The sequence below is a fragment of the Cyprinus carpio genome, chromosome B20, assembly GCF_018340385.1.
Source record: "Cyprinus carpio isolate SPL01 chromosome B20, ASM1834038v1, whole genome shotgun sequence".
Lineage (NCBI taxonomy): Eukaryota > Metazoa > Chordata > Actinopteri > Cypriniformes > Cyprinidae > Cyprinus > Cyprinus carpio.
In genome coordinates, this window is record NC_056616.1 from 3698555 (window position 1) to 3718465 (window position 19911).

General features: G+C 34.7%; 1 protein-coding gene across 1 annotated transcript in view; it reads right to left on the reverse strand.

Moving 5' to 3' along the window:
* Nucleotides 1–19911, reverse strand: part of LOC109113278 (connector enhancer of kinase suppressor of ras 3-like) — a 44976-nt gene that overhangs the window by 20647 nt on the left and 4418 nt on the right. The window contains exons 2-10 of the mRNA XM_042747461.1: nt 14590–14753; nt 8963–9165; nt 6886–6973; nt 5429–5470; nt 3990–4109; nt 3847–3906; nt 3626–3694; nt 2019–2165; nt 396–517 (exon numbers count right to left, since the gene is read on the reverse strand). Coding sequence (XP_042603395.1) covers nt 396–517; nt 2019–2165; nt 3626–3694; nt 3847–3906; nt 3990–4109; nt 5429–5470; nt 6886–6973; nt 8963–9165; nt 14590–14753 — 1015 coding nt within the window. The remainder of the gene's footprint in view (nt 1–395; nt 518–2018; nt 2166–3625; nt 3695–3846; nt 3907–3989; nt 4110–5428; nt 5471–6885; nt 6974–8962; nt 9166–14589; nt 14754–19911) is intronic.

The window sequence follows — 19911 nt, forward strand, 5'->3', positions numbered from 1 at the left end:
TTGTGTGGACGTAGCCTAATGCCTCCAACACGCATCTAATGCGTTTTTTAATTTGTACCATTTTACATTTCACAATACCTGTCAGTGAGATTACTGCAGACAGCAAAAATTTAGACAGCCACATTTGTGTGAGGAAGAGATCCCACAACCCTAGTTTAAATTAGTACGAGACATTTTAGTCAATCATAAATTCTGATGAAAAATAGCACAGACATTGGACAATGATGGAACTGCGCATGTGTCGAACACCGCTATTGCATACATGTCAAAACTGAAGTATATTTTAGGCTAACTATGGGCTAAAAAAACGATTGGCTTGCTATGTTTTGGAACCGAGCCACAGAATAATTGATTTAATATGAAGGAGATACGTTATCAGAGAAACAGATACTGACCGTGGGCTGTATGGCATGGAAGGAGGAGGAGGAATATAGAGATCTAAAATTGCAGGTTTCTCCGGACGCTTGATTTGCACAGGATTTCTGGATGACTGGGCGGCAGGCTCATACGATGGGCTCTAAAACAAACAAAGTTATTAGTCCCTTGTTCTGCCTGGTTTAAGATATATTTACATACGCTAGCTGTGAAGAGACCCTTGCTAAATGACATCTTATATCATCTTTTAAATGAGATCATTTGGATCACAGAGCTTATAATTTTCACTAAATCTGAATCCATAGACCTTCAATCTCAACACTAAATCAGTACATTAAGACACTTTGTATTTAAGTATGCTTTTCTTCTCAGGGACCTGATTTATTTTGTGAGACATAGCATTTTTTTTGTTGAATGTAGACTTTCTTTAAGCCTTTAATTAACTTTGCTGGGATAAGATTTGACATAAATCCACATCATTTCAATATTACTGTTCTACTTTTGAAGAAAGAACCGATAATAGTCTTTTTACTCAGTAAGTTTCTGTATGAATTATGTGTATTGCATAAACAGATATTAGAAGGACATTTGTTGCCAAGCAAGGCTTTCATTCATTGAAAGGTACATTATGTAAACTAGATTTTTACACGTCCTGAAATGTGAGTGGTGCTTGTTTGTGCAAAACTTGCTGCCATCATTTTTAGGCAAAAATCTTAGTCCAGTTGCTTTTAAAAGTAATAGAACCCCATTACTCCATAAGCAGCCTGATTTGTAATAGCATTCATGTTCATAACACAAATCATCATTGAAAGAAAATCGTTTTCCTTGAGCTGTGGTCTACAGTCTGACCTTTAAAAGAATAGCGAGGTGTTTGGGAGAGTCCATATGGACTAATATTAGCTACAGTATTTCTGAAATCAATGGCTGTGTGACATTTGGACCGGGAGTTTAATCAGTTGGAAACACACATCCTGATGTGAAACCCTGCTGCTGGTCCAGCAATCTTAACTGCTGTTAATCAGCATAAATCAGCTGTGGAAGAAGTGTGACGTCAACATGCATTTTCAAAGGCAAGTTAACGTGTGTGTGTGGAGAGAGGAAGAAATGTTTCATTGTTTTAGTTCTGCAACACCCATGCATAGCCATCCACTCATGTTGAAACAATGAAAGTTCATGGAGTTTGTCCAAATGTGAAACACAGAAAAAGTAGAAAATGCTTCACAAGCTGTCATTTGCATACGACTACCTACAAACAATCTACACTAGTGTTCAAAAGTTTGGGGTTGATAAGATTTTTTTTTTTTTAATTTTATGCTTACCAAGGCTGCATTTGTATATTCAAAACATAAAGCAAAAACAATGATACAGTGAAATATTATTCAAATTGAAAACAACTGTTTTCTATTTGAATATATATGAAACGTAATTTATTTCTGTGATGCAAAGCTGAATTTTCAGCATCAGTACTCCGGTCTTCAGTGCCACATGATCCTTCAGACATCAATCTAATATGCTGATTTGGTGCTCAAAAACATTTCTTATTGATTTAAAACAGTTATGCTGCTTAATATTACTATGATACTTTTTTTTTTTCAGACAAAAGCTTCCTGCGAGGCTAAACTGTAGGAGAATGAGGGCAGTACCTGGGTGACAGGGGGTCTCCAGCGCATGTTTTTCAGCGGTGCTGGTGTGAAGCTGCAGGTACCTGATGGTCTTTTCTTCACCATCAGTGTCACATTCTGAGGATCTTCTCTGAGCTTTTCCACCAGATTCTTCAACTGCCAGCCCACCTGAGAAGACGGTGACTGTTAGCTTCATTTCTTGTATCTACGACTTTCTCATAATTTTTCCTGTACTACTTGTATTTGCTTAAGTTCTCGTAATTGTAATCGTAACTGTTCTCATAATTTCTCATGATTGCATACATCTTATTTTCTTCAATAAATAACTGTATTTCTCATAAATGTGTTTTTAAATAGCATTTTTAAGTGTTCTTTTATTTATCTGAAACTTTATTTCACACAAAGAGATAGTGTTTAATTTTATTTTCTAAGAAACTAAACAAACATATACTTTAATGTCATTTCTATTGAAACGTGCATGTCTTTTATTTACACATTTGTAATGATGCAGTTGCAATTTACATTTAAAATAAATTAACTGTAATATCAAACAAGACACTACCGTTACAATTATAATGAAGTACCTTTAATGTGATGTAGTGTGTTAGTGAAGACATTAAAATAATTGTACTTCTTTAAAACATGACAAAAGATTATTGCAACAAAGATTTAGCATTTATTTTAACAAAGTACATGTTTTAAAAGTGTACTTAAGTGTGTTAAGATAGACAGTCATAAAAGTGTGCTCTAAGGGCCAGATTTACTATCAGCTTGTGCCAGCGCAAACCCCCAAAAAACTACTGTCAAAGACAATTAGCACTGAAAAGGTGTGGACAGTTATTTTTACGACTCACCTATTTGAATATGCATTTGTAGGAGTTTCCCTTTCAATCTGTAAATTTATGGGAGGAGAGTATTTAAATGAATCACGCGATTTACTAAGATTTGCGCTCGTCAATTCACTGGTATTTGCGGCATTATTTAAAGCAAGCGGTAGATACTCTTGGTAGATTGCATTGGTCGATATGTAAATGAGATGTTGCGTAAGTGTTCTTTAATGTGCGCATTCTCAGTAAATCACCGGCAGAATTTGCCCCTTTTATGGAATTGCACTCAAACGTTTAGTAAATTTAGCCCTACGTATGCTAAAATGGCCTTCACTTTATTAATATTATTTTATCTGCAAGCACATTTTTGAATAAATATACTACAAGTGCACAATCAATACAATTACGTGCACTTCTTTTTCACAAGGGCGGACTTTCACAGAAATGAAACCTGGACAAAAACGATCATAAATGGGGGGAAGTTGATCCTACTGTAGCTGAGCAAATGTAGTCAAATAGCTTTATGTTGTACAAACACAAATGGGTCGGCACTAACCCAATGCTTTCTCTGTAAATATGAGGTGAAAAAAAACAGCACTGATCCAAAACAATGATAAAGGTGTTCATAACAATATGGTTATCTAAAAGGCTTTTCAGCACATATCTCCCGCTCTCTCTCCCATGGATCAGGTTTACTCAGTCTAACACAAAAGCTCACCATCTTGCCTCCTTTCACTCTTTTAGGGCAGAACAATTACCCATAATCCTCCTCACTATCATGTGACAGATGGATGGACTCACCACTGTTTGTCTGTTGACTTGAATCACCTCATCGCCTGCGTGAATCCTCTGAGTTCTGTCTGCTGGAGACTGAAGGGTGAAACACAGACAGACGTCATGAATCAATTGAAGCAATGCTTGTGAACTCCATTAGTCACAGACTGTGGCTTGAATGATGCTGGACATGCATTAAAAACAAAAAAAGACAAACAATTCAAAGCGATGTTGTTCTGTTGACTCACATTTTCCGTGGTTCCGGTGATGACGTGCAGCCCATCGTAAGTGGATTTGATATAAATTCCCTTTAAAAAAATAAGCAAACAATACGCAGTTGTTAAGCAACAGGCAAAACAATACTAACAGGTCTTAGGTTGTTGACTCTCACCATTCCCTCGGCTGCTTTGATATCAGTGATGGTGACTTCCTCCAAACAGGTCATTTGACTCTTTAAGGGGTCAGAGGTCATCCTCATGGTGGAATCGCAAATGCCAGTCAAAACGCTTGACTGAAATGAACAGAAAGAATAATGTTGTGGTATTTATGATTCATTTGGTCATGATACCTTATCCAGGACATCATAAGTGACTGGACAACCCAGGCTCATTGTAAAAACATTCATGCGAAAATATTATGCTGTTTCTTGCATGTTTTGCAGCACTTTTAAAGAGAAATGTCCAGGGAGTGGTGCTGGTTGTTGTATGTACTGCAGCAGTTTGTAAATGAAATATCCTGTGATTGGTGCTAAAGGGTTAGTGCTTCTTTGAAAAATGTACCACTTATGCCCTACGCTAAACCTAACCAAAAGTGTTAACGTATGATAAAAATGCATTTGCTCACACAACCATGATGCCACTTTAGCGTGCTTTTACTACTCTTTAAGCTCTTTTATCATGATTAATTTCATGGGATTCCTACCTGAGTGCTCTGCATTGCAAATGCAATGCTGTACCAGGTGGGCTATCGAGCAAGTTTACTATATAAAAATGACATTTGTGATGCACGTCAAATTGCATTCGTTTACTATGTACTAGAGAACAAATGCACACAGTTAGAGATCATTTACACAAAAGGAGGCAATTCTAGTAGCTTCCAGAAAGACCAGCACTCTGTTAAAGCCAGCCGTGATGTGCACAGCATAATCTCTTGTACATGCACTGTGTAGACTGAGGCTGGCTGGATGAAATCACGAAGTCAAGGTTAACCTGATTTACTTTAAGGGATAGTTCTCTATTTCATGTTCTTCCAAACTCATATGACTTACATTCTTCCACAGAAAAAGATATTCTCAAGAATGTTTTTGTCCATACAATGGAAGTCAATGGGGTCCAAAATATTTTGAAGCAATGGGGCTGATTTATCAAATCCCATAAAATCCCAAAGGATCAAATGAAGCACTGCTCAATATTATATCTTGCAACTTATTCTGTTTCACCTGCACACTCAGCATATTAATCTTAAAATACCAGAATTTTGTATATTATGTGTATTTTAACATTTATTCCAGTGCAATCCCTTGCACCATAGATTGTCATTGTAAGTTTTAACCCAATTTATGCTTGTTTTTTACAAACTGTTGAAATTATTATATTGCATCCGGAACATTCCTTTAATGGAGATTGTGAGATACTGTTATCTACCACAGGATGTTCCAGTGGTTCCTAAGGAAAACATCCCGAACTGAACAATAGAGTTGCATCTCCACTCTTAAACTGAACCCAAATGCATCACAGATAACAGCTGAATCTCTGACCTGAGAGACATTTAAATGCCTGAACGATAAATATGCTGTTTGAGAAATAACTGACGGCAAGACCTTCTACTTACCACTTCTAATATCTTCTCCTCCATTTCAAACACTGTGCAGTCCTGCAATTAAAAAGGGAGGGTTCGCATGAGATGCCACATTATGTGTAGTTCCCACAGGAAAATATTGAGTGGTAAACATGAAATCAAAATACCAAAGAAAGTATTTAAGAAATGTAATATGAGGATTCAAAATATGGAATGTGTATGGAAAGCAGAGTTTAAGTCTTGTGGTGCTGGAGACTATGAAGAGCAAAAGCATAGCAGAGACATCGATCACAGTGATGAGCTGGCCATCCCCACTGAGCTCCGGCTCAGTAAAACCATATGTTTCCTGTGCTTCAGGAGACATCTGTGTGCTTAAAGAGTTCATCAAGACATACCTCAGTACACTGCTGTTCAACAGTTTGAAATGCTTTTATTTGCAGAGGTTGCATTTAATTGATCATGAGACATTTTTGCAAATGACTATTTCTGTTTTGATTAAATGTTATTTACAGTTTTTGTTTTTCAAATAATCAGACTATAAAAGCTGTTCACACATCTGTTATGTGGACGTGTTTAAATGCAGCTAGATATTTTAACGTAATAAAATTTAATGTATGAGTCTTGAGAAGTGGTCAGTATGTTTTTAATGGTCAATTCAATGATATAGTTATATAATTTAAATTATAAAATATAAGATGCAGTTTTTTTAAGTATCACTGATATGCTACTATAGTTTTGTTAATATTTTGAATTAGATTTTTATTTTAAACTTTTTTTGTTTTTACCATTTGTATTATTTTTTATATGTATATACAATATTTATTAATTTGTATTTATTAGTTTTAGTTTGTTTCATTTCATTTATTTATTTTAGTCTTAGTTATTTAGTTAAGTCTTTAGTACTTTGGAAACTAACTAAAATTGTATTTTATTTAAGTTAATGTTTATTTTATTTCAAGTAAAGAAATTTTTTTTTTTTTTTTTTGGTTTTTGTTTCAGTTAACGATAATAACCCTGGTAAGATATGCATTACATTTAATAACTATTTTCACAATTTTACTAAAAATTACAAAATGGATAATAAAAGAAAATGTGCACTCGATACACATGTAATAATTCAATTATGAAAGTAATTATAAAATTTTTAAAAATCATATTTCAAAAAGAAATTATTATTAAAATACTGTTTTTAATGGAATTTTTGAACAGTTTAATACAAACTTAGCAAATGAAATTGTGTGCATAACAACCTGCACTTTTTACTTTTTACAGACCAAATAAAAATAGTTTTGTTGGTATAAATTGATGTATATATGTTGGTTAAGTAATGTCAAATATTTTTTGGCTTTAATAAAACTACAAATTTTTGGTAACCATTTTTAGTAACCATTTCAAATAACCATTTTTGGGTAATTTTATTTATTTTTTTTCTCAGTGTGCAGTGAATGTTTGCAAAGTTTAGATCAGAACTAATGAACACAGTAACAAACCTTCTGGACAGTTGTGGTCAGTTCCAGACAGAGCTGAATGATCTTGTTTTTGATTGAGGTGAAATCACTGATTCCTGTCAGAGGAGACCTGCAGACAAAAACAAAGAGAACAAGTGTAATTCATCCAAAAGCTCATGAGATGTTCACACGTTTGCAAATTCTGGTATGTGTCGTTTCAAGCCCAAACATGCAGTCTACGTATATGTACGTGTGTGTCTGTATGCCAGCAGCCTGCATGACGTCACAAGAAAAGATATGAAGGGTTTTAACTGAACACATACCAAAACAATAGTTGGTGAGACACCTGCCAGTAAAAATGTGATGCTGAAATTTATTTACAGTCATTTAAAAACCCTGTCAATGACTTACAAGGCCCTCTGTACTACAATCCATATCTAGTATGAAAATAACGTGACGGTAGCAAACTAGAACTGTTGTTCTAAACAGTGTTGTTCTAAACATATGTTCTAAAATGTTTTCCAAACATAAGATTTTGGTTGTGGGTTCACTGGAAATGTTAAGTTTTCTTAGCATGAATAGACCGTTACATTAAGGTTAGCATAACGTTGAATTTGTCAGCCTATTTATTTGTTTTAATTTTTTTCTTTGTGCAAAACTGTCATAACATTACAGTTGAAACACTGATGTCACATGGACTATTTTAATGGTGTCCTTACTACCTTTCTGGGCCTTGAATGTGGTAGTTGCATTGCTGTCTATTAAGGCTGAAACGATTAGTTGACAAAAAAAATTGTTGACAAATATTTTTGCTGTTGAGTAGTCATTTGATGACCTAATGTAAGAGCCTGCAATAATGCGGTTTGACCAGTGTGGTGCTATAGTGCAAGACTGTCATTCAGCCTTCCTGGCTGCAATTTAAGAGAACAAGACACAGCACTTCAGATAGTGTTGCCAAGTCCACGGTTTTCCCACTGAATTGTGTTAACACTGTTGCCGCGGGTTGTTTTCATGTCCACTGGTTCAAGCGACCTCAATAACATGATATTTAGCCCCCCAAAAATGTGTATTTTACCCCCCGGAACACAATATTTACCGGGGGACCCCCTCAAAGCGCGATCGGGCTAGTTTTGAGTAGCAATTGGGCGGGTTTTGTTGAAAACCTGGCAACCCTGACTTCAAAGCAAACACTGCCGAGCCTGAAGCTGCTGAGCAGCGTAAATATATGCTGCGTGCTGTCCTCTCAATAATGAAATAAACACAACAAAAACTGACAGCGGTGAGAAAGCAGTGGTTAGGAATGCATTTCATTACAGGAATGGGGATGTATGCACAAGCTCTGTAGTTCGGTACTCTAGTGAAGTCCAGTCACATCACGTTTAGTACTTTCTGCAATAGATAGCCTTAAATTAAGCAGTTTTGCAGTATTGAACTTGAAAAACCAGAGTCAGTGTTGCTTTTAGTTTGAATGACATGAGGGTGAATGATTAATGACAGAGTTTTCAATTTTTGGTGAACGAACCCTTTAATTAAAGAATATAATTCAAGACATTTGATCAATGTTAAACTCTTGACACTGTGAGAACTTGAAATCAATTTTTAATTAAATTTACATACATATTGTATTTACAAACCCTTTAATAATGTTAGCCAAAGTTGTTGAAACATTCCTAGTTAGGTGGGTTAGCATAAATTCTTCAAAACGTTCTCTCAGTGTATTTAGTAAGTGCTATCAGTTAATGTTCAGCAGAAGAAAGCAACTCATTCAAGTTTGAAACAAATGGAGTGTGAGTAAATTCATTTTAATTTTTGAGTGAACTGTCCCAATATTTGTTCCTAACATTTACAAATTTTTTGCATAACATTAGCCGAAGCTGTTGGAACATGATTCATATAAAATCTTAAATATTCAAATAGACCTACATTTAAGGACATTACTTTTTTTTTTTTAAAATTCAAAATTTTTTAACAAGATGTCCTGTTAACACTATTTTAAGAGCATTTCTTCCAAACATTTGCACAGCCTCTACATTACGTTAGCCAAAGTGCTTGGAACATTCCTTGTAGGTGAAGTCTGTAAGAGACAGAACGAGCGTGTTTGTGTATAAATCTCACATACCTGTCAAGCCAGGCCAGCATGCCCTTAGCAGCCCCTATCAGCTCCACCACAGCGGTGAGGAACACGTTAGGTGGTTTGTTTGGACTTCCTCCATCATAAGTAGGGTTTTTCCTGCGCTCTGAGGCACAGTTGTGCAAGTTATTGGATGCTGCTCGCATCTGACCCACCAGAGTCTTCAAGTTATCAGTCTCCACGCCACAGTTCTGCAACAACAAATAAGCATTTACATCAGTCATTTTAGATTAAACAATATTTTTCATCTAAAGAAATTGGTCCTTTTCCATTCAAAAGTCAATGTCACAATGCTATAGTATTAGGAGTCACTAAAGTGCTATTTCTATGCAATTGCTAGGGTGTTTTGGATGGTTGCTTTCTGAGAGAACCCAAGTCTCTATGAAAGATTGAGAGATAGAGATAGAGAGAGCGATAGAGAGATATATCTGTAGATACTCTTGTGAAAAAGAAGTACACTTTAGCCTACCTCTAAAAAGAGTACTTCTTACAGAAATTAAATACTTTAAAAATGTATTCTTAAAATTGATGGTCCTCATTGACTTCCATAGTATTGTTTTCCTTACTATGAGAGTCAACGGGGACCATTGATTGTTTGGTTACTCGTATTGTTCCAAATATCTTCTTTTGTATTTGACAGAAGAAAGAAATTTATACAAATTTAAAACAACATGAGGGGAAGTAAATGATGACTGATTTTTCATTTTATGGTGAACTATCACTTCAAGTGTGAACTGAACGTAATGTTTTCAGAAACTTAATACAGTAGCATTTTAATGAAAATGCACCATAGCTTCAATTTATGCAAAATGCAATTAGCTGAACTATACAGTGCTTTTTGACCCACTTGTTGTGTCACTGAAATATGGCTAAAGTGAACCGCCGAGCGTTTATGATAAAACTAAAATATACTTTAACATAATTTCTATGAAACGTTGCATGTAATGTATTTAAATACATTTATGTATCAATTACACATTTGTAATGATAAAGTTTTAGTTTACTACATATACTAACTTAATATATAATTTTAAATAGCACACTGCAGCTAAAATTTTTGTCAACACATGAAAATAAGTGTAGTCCGTTAAAGCAAACTGAAATATTATTAAAACATTTAAAAATGTAATTTAAAGTAAAACTTACAAAAGTACACTCTTTAAAAGTGCAATTAAGTGAGTTAAAACTAAGGGTCATTAAGATTTGAAGTACTCTACAAATGCAGTAAATTGGGGCAAGTTCTCCTATTTTATTGTCAGGTAACTTACTGTCATGGATTTGTACAGTAATAATAATAGTGAAGCTGACAGTACCATTAATAAATGCCTGGCTTATCAAGCGCTAAAGCATTTGTGCATCCTCCACTTTAGTGCTATGAAATGTGAAGTATGTGGTGTTTGTAATGCCATGTGACAGTGGCTACAGCGCACGGTTCATTCTCACAACCTTTCCAGCTAAAAAATCCCACCATGGTCACTGCCTGACTTCAAAGGAATTCCAGAAAACTGTCTCTGCTCTAAACCCAGCCAGACACTGACCCACAGACGGTCTGAATAACTGTAGCTGAAATTAAAAGGAGAATCTCTCACAGACTGTAGGACCTGTTTAAGCCAGTGCCCCACACAGAGATCTGATCATCATGCAGTCTGTCTGGAATGACATGAAGAAACAGAGGCAGACTAAATCCAGAAGAACTGTGGCAACTTCTCCAAGATGCTTCAAGAAATCTACCTGCAAAGCTACAGTACATTTCAAAGTTTTAGGCACTTGTGTAAAAAGGCTGTAAAATGAGGATGCTGCCAAAAGTAATGTCATAAATAGATTTTCTTTATCAATTAACTTCTATTAACTAAATTAAATCAACATTTGGTGTGACCATCCATTGTGTTTAAAGCAGCTTTTGCCCTCGGTGCACTTGCGCATAGATTTGTAATTTGTAAATTTGTAAACTTGTAATTGTCAGCAACAAAGTCGAACGAAATAAAGTTAATAACAAATCTGACATGTAAAACAGTGCTGAATATAAAAAAAGTCTCAGTTGTGATCTTAAGTTGCAGTTGTGACATACAGGTAAAACCAGGAGAAATATTAATAAATCGCAATAGTAAAATGTGACCCTGGACCCAAATTTTTTTTAATTAAGATTTGTACATCATCTGAAAGCTGTATAAATAAGCTTTCCAATGATGTAAGTTTTGTTAAGCCAATATATGGACGAGATTTGTAAATCTATTTGAAAATCTGGAATCTGAGGGTGCAAAAAAAATCAAAATATTGAGAAAATTGCCTTTTTAAAGCAGTCCAAATTAAGCCCTTAGCCATTCGTATTACTAATCAAAAATTAAGTTTTGATATATTAACGATAGGAAACGTATAAAATATCTTCACGGAACATAATCATTACTTAATATCCTAAAGATTTTTGGCATAAAAGAAAAAAATCGATAATTTTGACCAATACAATGTATTGTTGGCTGCTACAAATATACTTGTGCTACTTCTGACTGCTTTTGTGCTCCAGAGTCACAAATTTAAATTCGCAATTGTGCAGGAGTCCAAACAAGATCCCAAGTACAAGAAATGAAGTCATAACTATATATATATTTGTTTGTTTATATATATATTTTTAATCTGAGGTGGAAACAGGCTCAGCTAACAAAGTGCCATTTAGAAAATATATCTTCCATTCCTCTTTTGGATTCCACAGAAATATCAATATTAAGGCTAAACATTAAAGGATGTTTGGTTATTCATCACTGATAAGTTTGTAGTTGTTTTAGATGAGAAAAACTAGTGTCTTTTTTCTTATTGGTGGTGTTAGAAACTGTTCAGACTCTTCTATCAGTAGTTCATTAGACTCTTCTATCTTCTGTCAAGAGTTTGAAATTGCTCAGACTCTTCTATCATTGGACAAATAATGGATTCCAGATGAGACAGTGTTTAGGTCTGTCTTATACTGTACTTAACTAAGCCAGAGAGAGTTTGGGAGTTTAGCACGTCCTCTAACACTCATGAAAGCGATTTGAAAACATAACCAGAGACCGAACAGACACAGAGTTAAGATGAGGCTGAGGCGGAAACTACTGGAACAATGGCGTGACATGTTTTCCTGCACTGGTTACTGTGTGTTTGTCTGTATGGGTTTGTGTGTGTGCGAGTGTTGGGCGGGGGGCTCTCTGACAGGTGGGTGGGTCACATCTGTTTCCTGCTCTCCACGAGATATCTTCTACCCACGAGTGCTAGAGCTGACCTCTCACAAATTCAACACAGCATGGTCTATTCCAGCCTTCATGCTACAGCTCCTCTGTGGCTCTCCGCTCAGTGCTGCCTAGAACAGGTGACGCTTAAAAACAAACGGTTAATCTTTTCTCAACAACAGCCTTGTGAGCAGCCACCTGGTCTGACAGGTAGAGCTCTGACATCAAACCACAATGCTTCTGTTTACTGTTTGCTGCAGGCATGTTCTGTCAAAGAAACACACCTTTTGTACAATTTTTGTACAATTATGGATGGATACAAAGGATTAGTTCACTCAGTGTTGTCAATTGCACGCTAACATGTTCCAAACCTGAATGAATTTCTTACTTCTTGCATATGATCACGTGCTGTCCAACAACATACAATGATATTAGTAATATTAGTAATACTATTTTATTATAATTCTATACAGTTTAGTCTGAACAAATTAAAATGAAAAACTATTTCGATTGCATATAAAATATTTGTCCATTCGGACTACACAGATTTAACATTAATTAATCTAAAATGTGAAGCATATTTGTCAGTCATACATAAATGAAATTGGTAAAAAAAAAAAAAAAAAAAAAAATTCTGTAACAGTACTAATTAGCTGAATGTTTTTTTTAAAAAACAATATTTATATGATTAACATTATTAAATCCAATTTCTTTCTATCTCTATATCTCAGTAATCTATATTTTTAACAAACTGAATTGAGTGTGTAAATCTTACCAGTTTCATTTATGTATTACTTACAAATATGCATCACATTAAGTTTTTTTAGTTTATATTAAAACTGCATAATCCAAATGGATTCAAATTTCAAATTCATAAATCTTACATTTAGACCTAAACATATTTGGGAATTTTTTGTGTTTTATTTTTATTTTGTTTAGATTGAATAGATTAGAATTATGTGAGAGCAAGATTTATAACTTTAAGTGAATTTAGGCATCACAATATAATAATGTACAGTGTGTAATATGTACAATAATGTACAAAATGGATATTAATTTTGGGATTTGATAAAGATTAGTCAGATTTTAACAGTGTTAGAAAATTATAGTTTTTCTAAGTAAGATTTAATGTATAATAAATTAAATTGATATTAATTATTATTAATTATATTAATAATAAATTAATTTAAATACCACCCCCCCCCCCACACACACACACTCCAAAAAAAAAGGGCAATGAATCAAAATGCAAAACGCAAAAAGAATCATAGGGACACAATTGTTATATACTTATCATCAATATAAGAGATTTTTAAATTTATCGGTAATTTGTTTGTATGTATGTATGTGTGTGTATATATATATATATATATATATATATATATATATATATATATATATATATATATATATATATATATATATATTTATTTATATATATTTAATACACACACACATATATGTAATATATAAATATATAATACTTATATATAATACACACACATACAGGTTTGTATATTCATGAGGCTGAGGCTTTCATTTTTGAGTGAACTATCCCTTTAAGACACATTTGATGTTGTTACACATCGTATAAGCTTCCTTTCTAAAAGTACCATTTCACATACAAACAAATTACGCAGAGAAATGGCAACACCACAGAAAGTGTCTCATCAGTGTCTCTTTAGGGTGCAGTCTCCTATTATAAGGTCCTGTGTCAGTCTCCTGTCCTGACACAGAATAGACTCTGAATGGACACAGTGGACACTGTTTGTTCCTGCTGACCCTCCCTATTCACATCCACCAGTGTTGGGACAGAGCGGCAGCTAGCACAGCTTCTGTGATAAAAATCTGCACTGTCTACAACTTTGGGTTTGCTAACTGCACACAAAAACACACACGGGTTTATACAGGCAGAACGCTCCTCTAGTCCCGCATGTGTTTTAAGGTGCACTTTTGTGTTCATTAATACTGTCTGAATGGGATAAAAAAAAGAGAGCGGGGGAAGTTGAGACGAAACCTTGGGAAGGAAGTGAGCGAAAACAGCTGATCGGGATATGCCTGGGAAATCTCTGCTTTCCTGTTCACGGCAGTCTCCACCTATAACACAGCTCACGCTCTTCCAGTGTTAGATAAGAGCATTTGTGACAGAATGTGAAGACACTTGAAGTGCTTGGCTATGATAGCAACGAATAGCACACTGCCATGTACTCTTACTATTTCTGAGGCAATGTTTCCTGCATTGCTGACTACAATCACAGCACAACCACTTCAGTCCACTTCACAAACAAATGACTCTTAAGAAAGGAGAGCAAAGGTCAGCACCTACATATACTTCCTGATGGAGGTCAATATGATTGGACAAGGTTTCTTTGAGATGTGTGGTGGGATAAGGGCATCTGAGTGAGCTGAAGTACTGACCAATGCGCAGAGCAGATCCACAGCCTCCAGAATCAGCTCCTGATGGCCGACGCGGGTCATCGTCAGCTCCTCCAGATCCTGATGGGAAATCTTCAGAAGCTGCTCTCCACTGATCTTCTTTCTCTCGAAGTGAGGAACATACTGCTGGAGACTGTCGTCCAGCCCTGAGACGCAGACAGAGAGTGAGCATGAGAGACACAGCACAAAGAAACTCTTTCAGGGAGAGTGTGGGTCCTCGTGTGTTTTGACACCGCAAGCGTCAATATAAGACATTTGCACTAGCTCCTCAGTATTTCTCACGTACAAGTGCCAGTTACCTGGTCTGAGAACAGATCATTGCTATATGAGGGCAAACAAATAAAGTAAGAGCTATGAGATCACATCACTGTCCTGCGGTTGAGGAGACTGGAGTCTCCTGGTGTGTGAGAAAATGCAGGCATGCCATCATTAATTCAACAAACTGACAGATGAAACAGATGAACAGCAAGTGTTTGCTAGGCAACTTGGCCTGTTAACGACTGTGTGATTTCAAAATGCATTAAGCAAATGATGTCAACCCTTTAACGCTTTCATATGATCTCATGTATTGCTAACACGTAAAAATTAGTTTTAAGAATTACCTACATAATTTATTCCAACATATATAAGGGTTAGCATAAATGGGTGATTATTATAACAAGACCAATTTTGGGCCATATTTCACCCCAAAGTCAGAAGACAGTAATAATAATAAATTATATTTTTTATGTAAAAAAATAAATAAATACAAAAAAAAGAAAAATAGAAATAAGTAGAAATAAAATAAAATAAAAAAATAAAATAAGTTTTTTTTATTTATTCCTACTTTCCTCGCTTATATGTATAATGCAAAAAAATGCATAAAAAGTTTATCATAATATATATATATATATATATATATATATATATATATATATATATATATATATAGGCCTATATGCTGAATTACATTAGAATTATCATTAAAAATACAGAATTACAAAAAAAAATCTAAAAGCAAAATATCCAAAGTGATAAAAAATAAACACAATTAATCATTTTCACTTATCAGTGTGTACATTTAATAAGAAATTGTCTTACCAACTGAGTAATTCATGCTAATCCAATTATTTAATCATCATATCATGTAATTTTTTTTTTTATTTATTTTGATTAATTACAGTTTTAATTGATTTACAGCTCTTGCCACAAGCCAAAAAACTCAATTATTTTTCAAAGTTGTAAATAAAGCTGTAAATAAAACTAAAACCAGAGTTTGTTTTACAAGAACATACTACTTCAGTCTTTCTAATTCAAAGGTTTCAAAATGTTTAATTCAGTGGGTTGCTTGCTGATTACTTCAAAATTTACTAAAAAATAATTTCAAAGATATTTCCTACACCAAATTCTCTTTTAGAGTAGGCTAAACTTTTTAATGTATTTTATTTTCTTTTTATCTTGGAGAGAAATGACCTGGGCATGTTTTGGTAGATTCACCTTCATTCGACACATTTGAATGCATTTCCCTCGAAGGCTAGACATCACAGTACTGTGCAAACCAAGTCTGGGAAAGACACAGAGAAGCTCTTTTTCCCCTGAAACTTTTGTCTGAAGTGGGGAGGTGAGCTCAAGACACCCTTCTGTCCACTGTGTGTGAGACTGCAGTATGAAAAGTGGCTCTCTGTGGGGGGTAGACAGCCCTTATAAAATCAAAGAGAAAGCGAGGAAAGTAGGCAAAGAGGGGTCAAAGGGCAAAGTTGGGGACTCCTGAATACCCTCCACCCTCAATGCTCCTACTGAGAGACAACAGCTGCATTTTCTGAACTCAAAAAGAGAGACACAGTGTCAATGGAACCGCCAGAGAAAAGCTGCCGCATACGAGAAAGTGTCAACAATAACAGTCCACTGATGCAGTGTGAGCCAACGAACATCAGCTTTTGTTATCTCTGATTCTTAAGGTATTCTGTGTTAACTAATCTGGCGAAGCTAAAGGGATACAGGCATGTGCTGTTCAGTTTGATTGACCTGCACTTTTGGTGATGAAAGGTTGTCTATGCTGCGTGGATGTCTGTAAACTGGTGTAGTGACAGCTAAGAAAAAAATTAAAATCTCTAAATCAGAATAAGAACAAGATTTATTGCCAAATATGCTTACACACAGGGGATTTGCCTTGGTGAAGCTTCTAGTATAAAAAATAAAATAAAATAAAATAAAATAAATAAAATAAAATAAAATAAAATAAAATAAAATAAAATAAAATAAAATAAAATAAAATAAAAAAGCATCCACAATGAATGAATTGACTAGTCTATTAACCCAAACACAAAAATGCAAAAGAAATAATCAATAAATAAAAATAAAAATAAAATAAAATAATATAATATAAAATAAAATAAAAAAGCATTCACAATGAATGAATTGAATAGTCTATCAACTCAAAAACAAAAATGCAAAAAAAAATCAATAAATAAAAAGAAAAAGAAAATATATTAAATAATATTAAATTCAATTCAATTAAATTAATTTTACAAAGTTTAAGGAATGTCAAATAAGACCTCACTGAGTTTAGGGTTGTCTGGTGAACTTTTGTTTTAGTGGGGAAAGTGATCTGCCACCTGAAAAACATTTGAGAACCACGGTATTAGCCTTATATACATGGCAAAAAAATCTGTATCTTCTGCATTTATATTTCCAGATCCTCGAATCTTGCAGTTTGACTGTGTCACGGTTCATAGGAGAAAGTTGAAGAAAAGAAGATGAAAGTGGATGTTTGTGGATGGAGGTCTTTTTACATGAACACATGCTCTTCATGCCTTCAAATTAAGCATTAAAACAAAAGGATCAATTTAAAGAAAACAGCATAAAAACCCCATAAACATAATCCATTTGATTAATTTTACAATTCATTCCAAGTCTTTCATAGCCACAAAAGCTTTTTGTGAAAAGGATATTCAAGCTGCAATTCACTAAAAATCTTCTCCTCTGCCACAGCACAAGTCAGATCAAACTAAATTAAGATGACTAAATAATGCCAGAATTTTCATTTTATTTAGATGAACTCTTTAAGACAAACTAATAAGTGGAAGTTGACCAAATAAAAGTCCTAAATGAGCTGAGCACTCAAGAAGAGCTATAGCCCAACGGTTCCATGTCACAACAACTTCTAATCTTGTTCAGAAAAATTCCTTAAGATATAAACACTTACCCTGGGAGGTAAATTTAGCAGAGATAAAAGTATCTCATGCTGTAAAAGTTACCAAACTTGAAGAAGTTGGCTGCTTTGACTTATGAACACATGAGGTCTTTCTTGAGCTGGGAAACAGACACGAATCGTATCCACTGACCCTGCTCACATCCAAATGACTAACAAGCTTAAAAGCGCCATATTAGAGGGCCGAGGCACCCGAGCTTGAGTTACAAATAAGAGGGTAGGGCGTCTTCTCTCCCGTCCCCTGTCCCGATGCAGTCTCTCACTGACAGAGCTGGCCTGAGAAAGTCAGCAGTAGCAGTGTGTGTTTCTAAAGCTTTCCTACTGAGTCTTCGGGGACCTGAAGAATGTTTATTGTTCTCCGTGTGCAACTGAAACTCCTCCAAGTTTCCGAAACAGAAACGGTTTCCTCTTCCACTCCATATCTAGGCCTACATGAATCATCAGCCATTCCATTTTTGCCCTTTAGTAGACTTGTAAGAAGGGAAATATGCAAACAAAATATTTTCTTCTAAAACAGAGCATGCATCATACTGAGGGCTCGAATGATGTCACAGTCTGTCCGCCCTCCTGCCGGATGAATTAGATCAGAAAACCAAAAATATCCTAATTTCTAAAGCGTATTAATTCATTTATATCACAACCACACCGAAAGTCAGATTTGCCTGTTTCATCGCAGAACTAAGAAACCTAAAATTTTATTTTGTTATTTAACCTTTAACAATAACCTCTTAAACCAGTCGATGACAACACCAACTTGTTGCAAATTCAAGTTGTATTTGCATTAGGCAGCACAATAAAGAAACAATAAACACTTTTATCAATAGGCCAAAATCTGTATGCAAGTATGCACATGCAGATGTAATGCTAATACCAAAGCTATAGAAGTGTATGGCATTATTGTAGTTAAAACCTTAAACCTTTAAATTTAGAATATTATTATTCGAGTAACTATTAAACAAGTGAACAGAATAGCTTATATTAACTGACTAGCAAGATTTCTCTTCAAGCTCCACCATGACAGTAGCTGAATGAGAAAAATCAATGAGCCTGATAGCTTCCCTTACGAAAAAGAAGTTTATTCAAGTGTGCTATTAGTATACTTCTTTTAAACTAAAAATAGGAAAGTGTGCTTTTAGTTTACTTTTTATGTACTCCTCAGAAATATACTTAAAATGACATTTAAGTATACTTGACTTATACTTACAAAAAGTCTAAATAGATTTGAGCTATACTTGTGCTCCTAGAATCCATGTTTTCTTTATATACAGTAGAGGGCGCTAGTACACATCTTTTGCACAGAATTTCCAAAAAAAAAAACACAAAAGAAAGAAAACACAAAGACACAACGGGACGAATATCGGCGCGCTATTCGCCAGCACAACGCGTTTTTTGTGTTACACCCAATCATCGCTGACATGAAACGAGCATCAAAATTGCCTGACATTAGATGGCGCTTAATGTAAAATGTAGAAATACTACTTTTATCAAGAGGTAATAATTACAGTCATCATAGCTTTGGGGTCCGTTGATTGACTCCATCTACATCATTTTGATTATCTTCTTTCTGAATCCAGACGCTACATGTCGTATTTTCTTCGCCTTTTGCTCAGCAAGACAGTTTTGGTTATTTCTTTACTGTAACTTTTATGAAACGTACCCACATTGGTCGTATAGTTTAAAGACGCGGTGCGTCAAAAAAAAGAAACGCATGAAGCTAAAATGAAAATGTTTTTCGCGTCGGTGTGCACACTCACATTTACAAGTCGGCGAATATCGCCCTGTTCGTTTCGGTTTGGATGTTTTGTGAAACAGCATAAAACTGTCATATAATAAAATGTACAAATATATATACACATATATACAAATTACAACCTAAATAGGGACATAGTAGTATACTTAAAGTATGATGTTAAGTTAAACAAAACTTATGAGTATACTTGCAGTATAAAACTACTAAACTAGTAGTTTTCTGAGAGTATACTTCAAAGTGTTCAAAGTGTCCTATACCTCTAAGTTCACTTTTAGTATAACTGCAGTACAAACTACAAACATAGAGCTAAACTAGTTGTGTACTCAAAGTTTGCTACTGTTATACTTAAAGTATACTTAAAAGT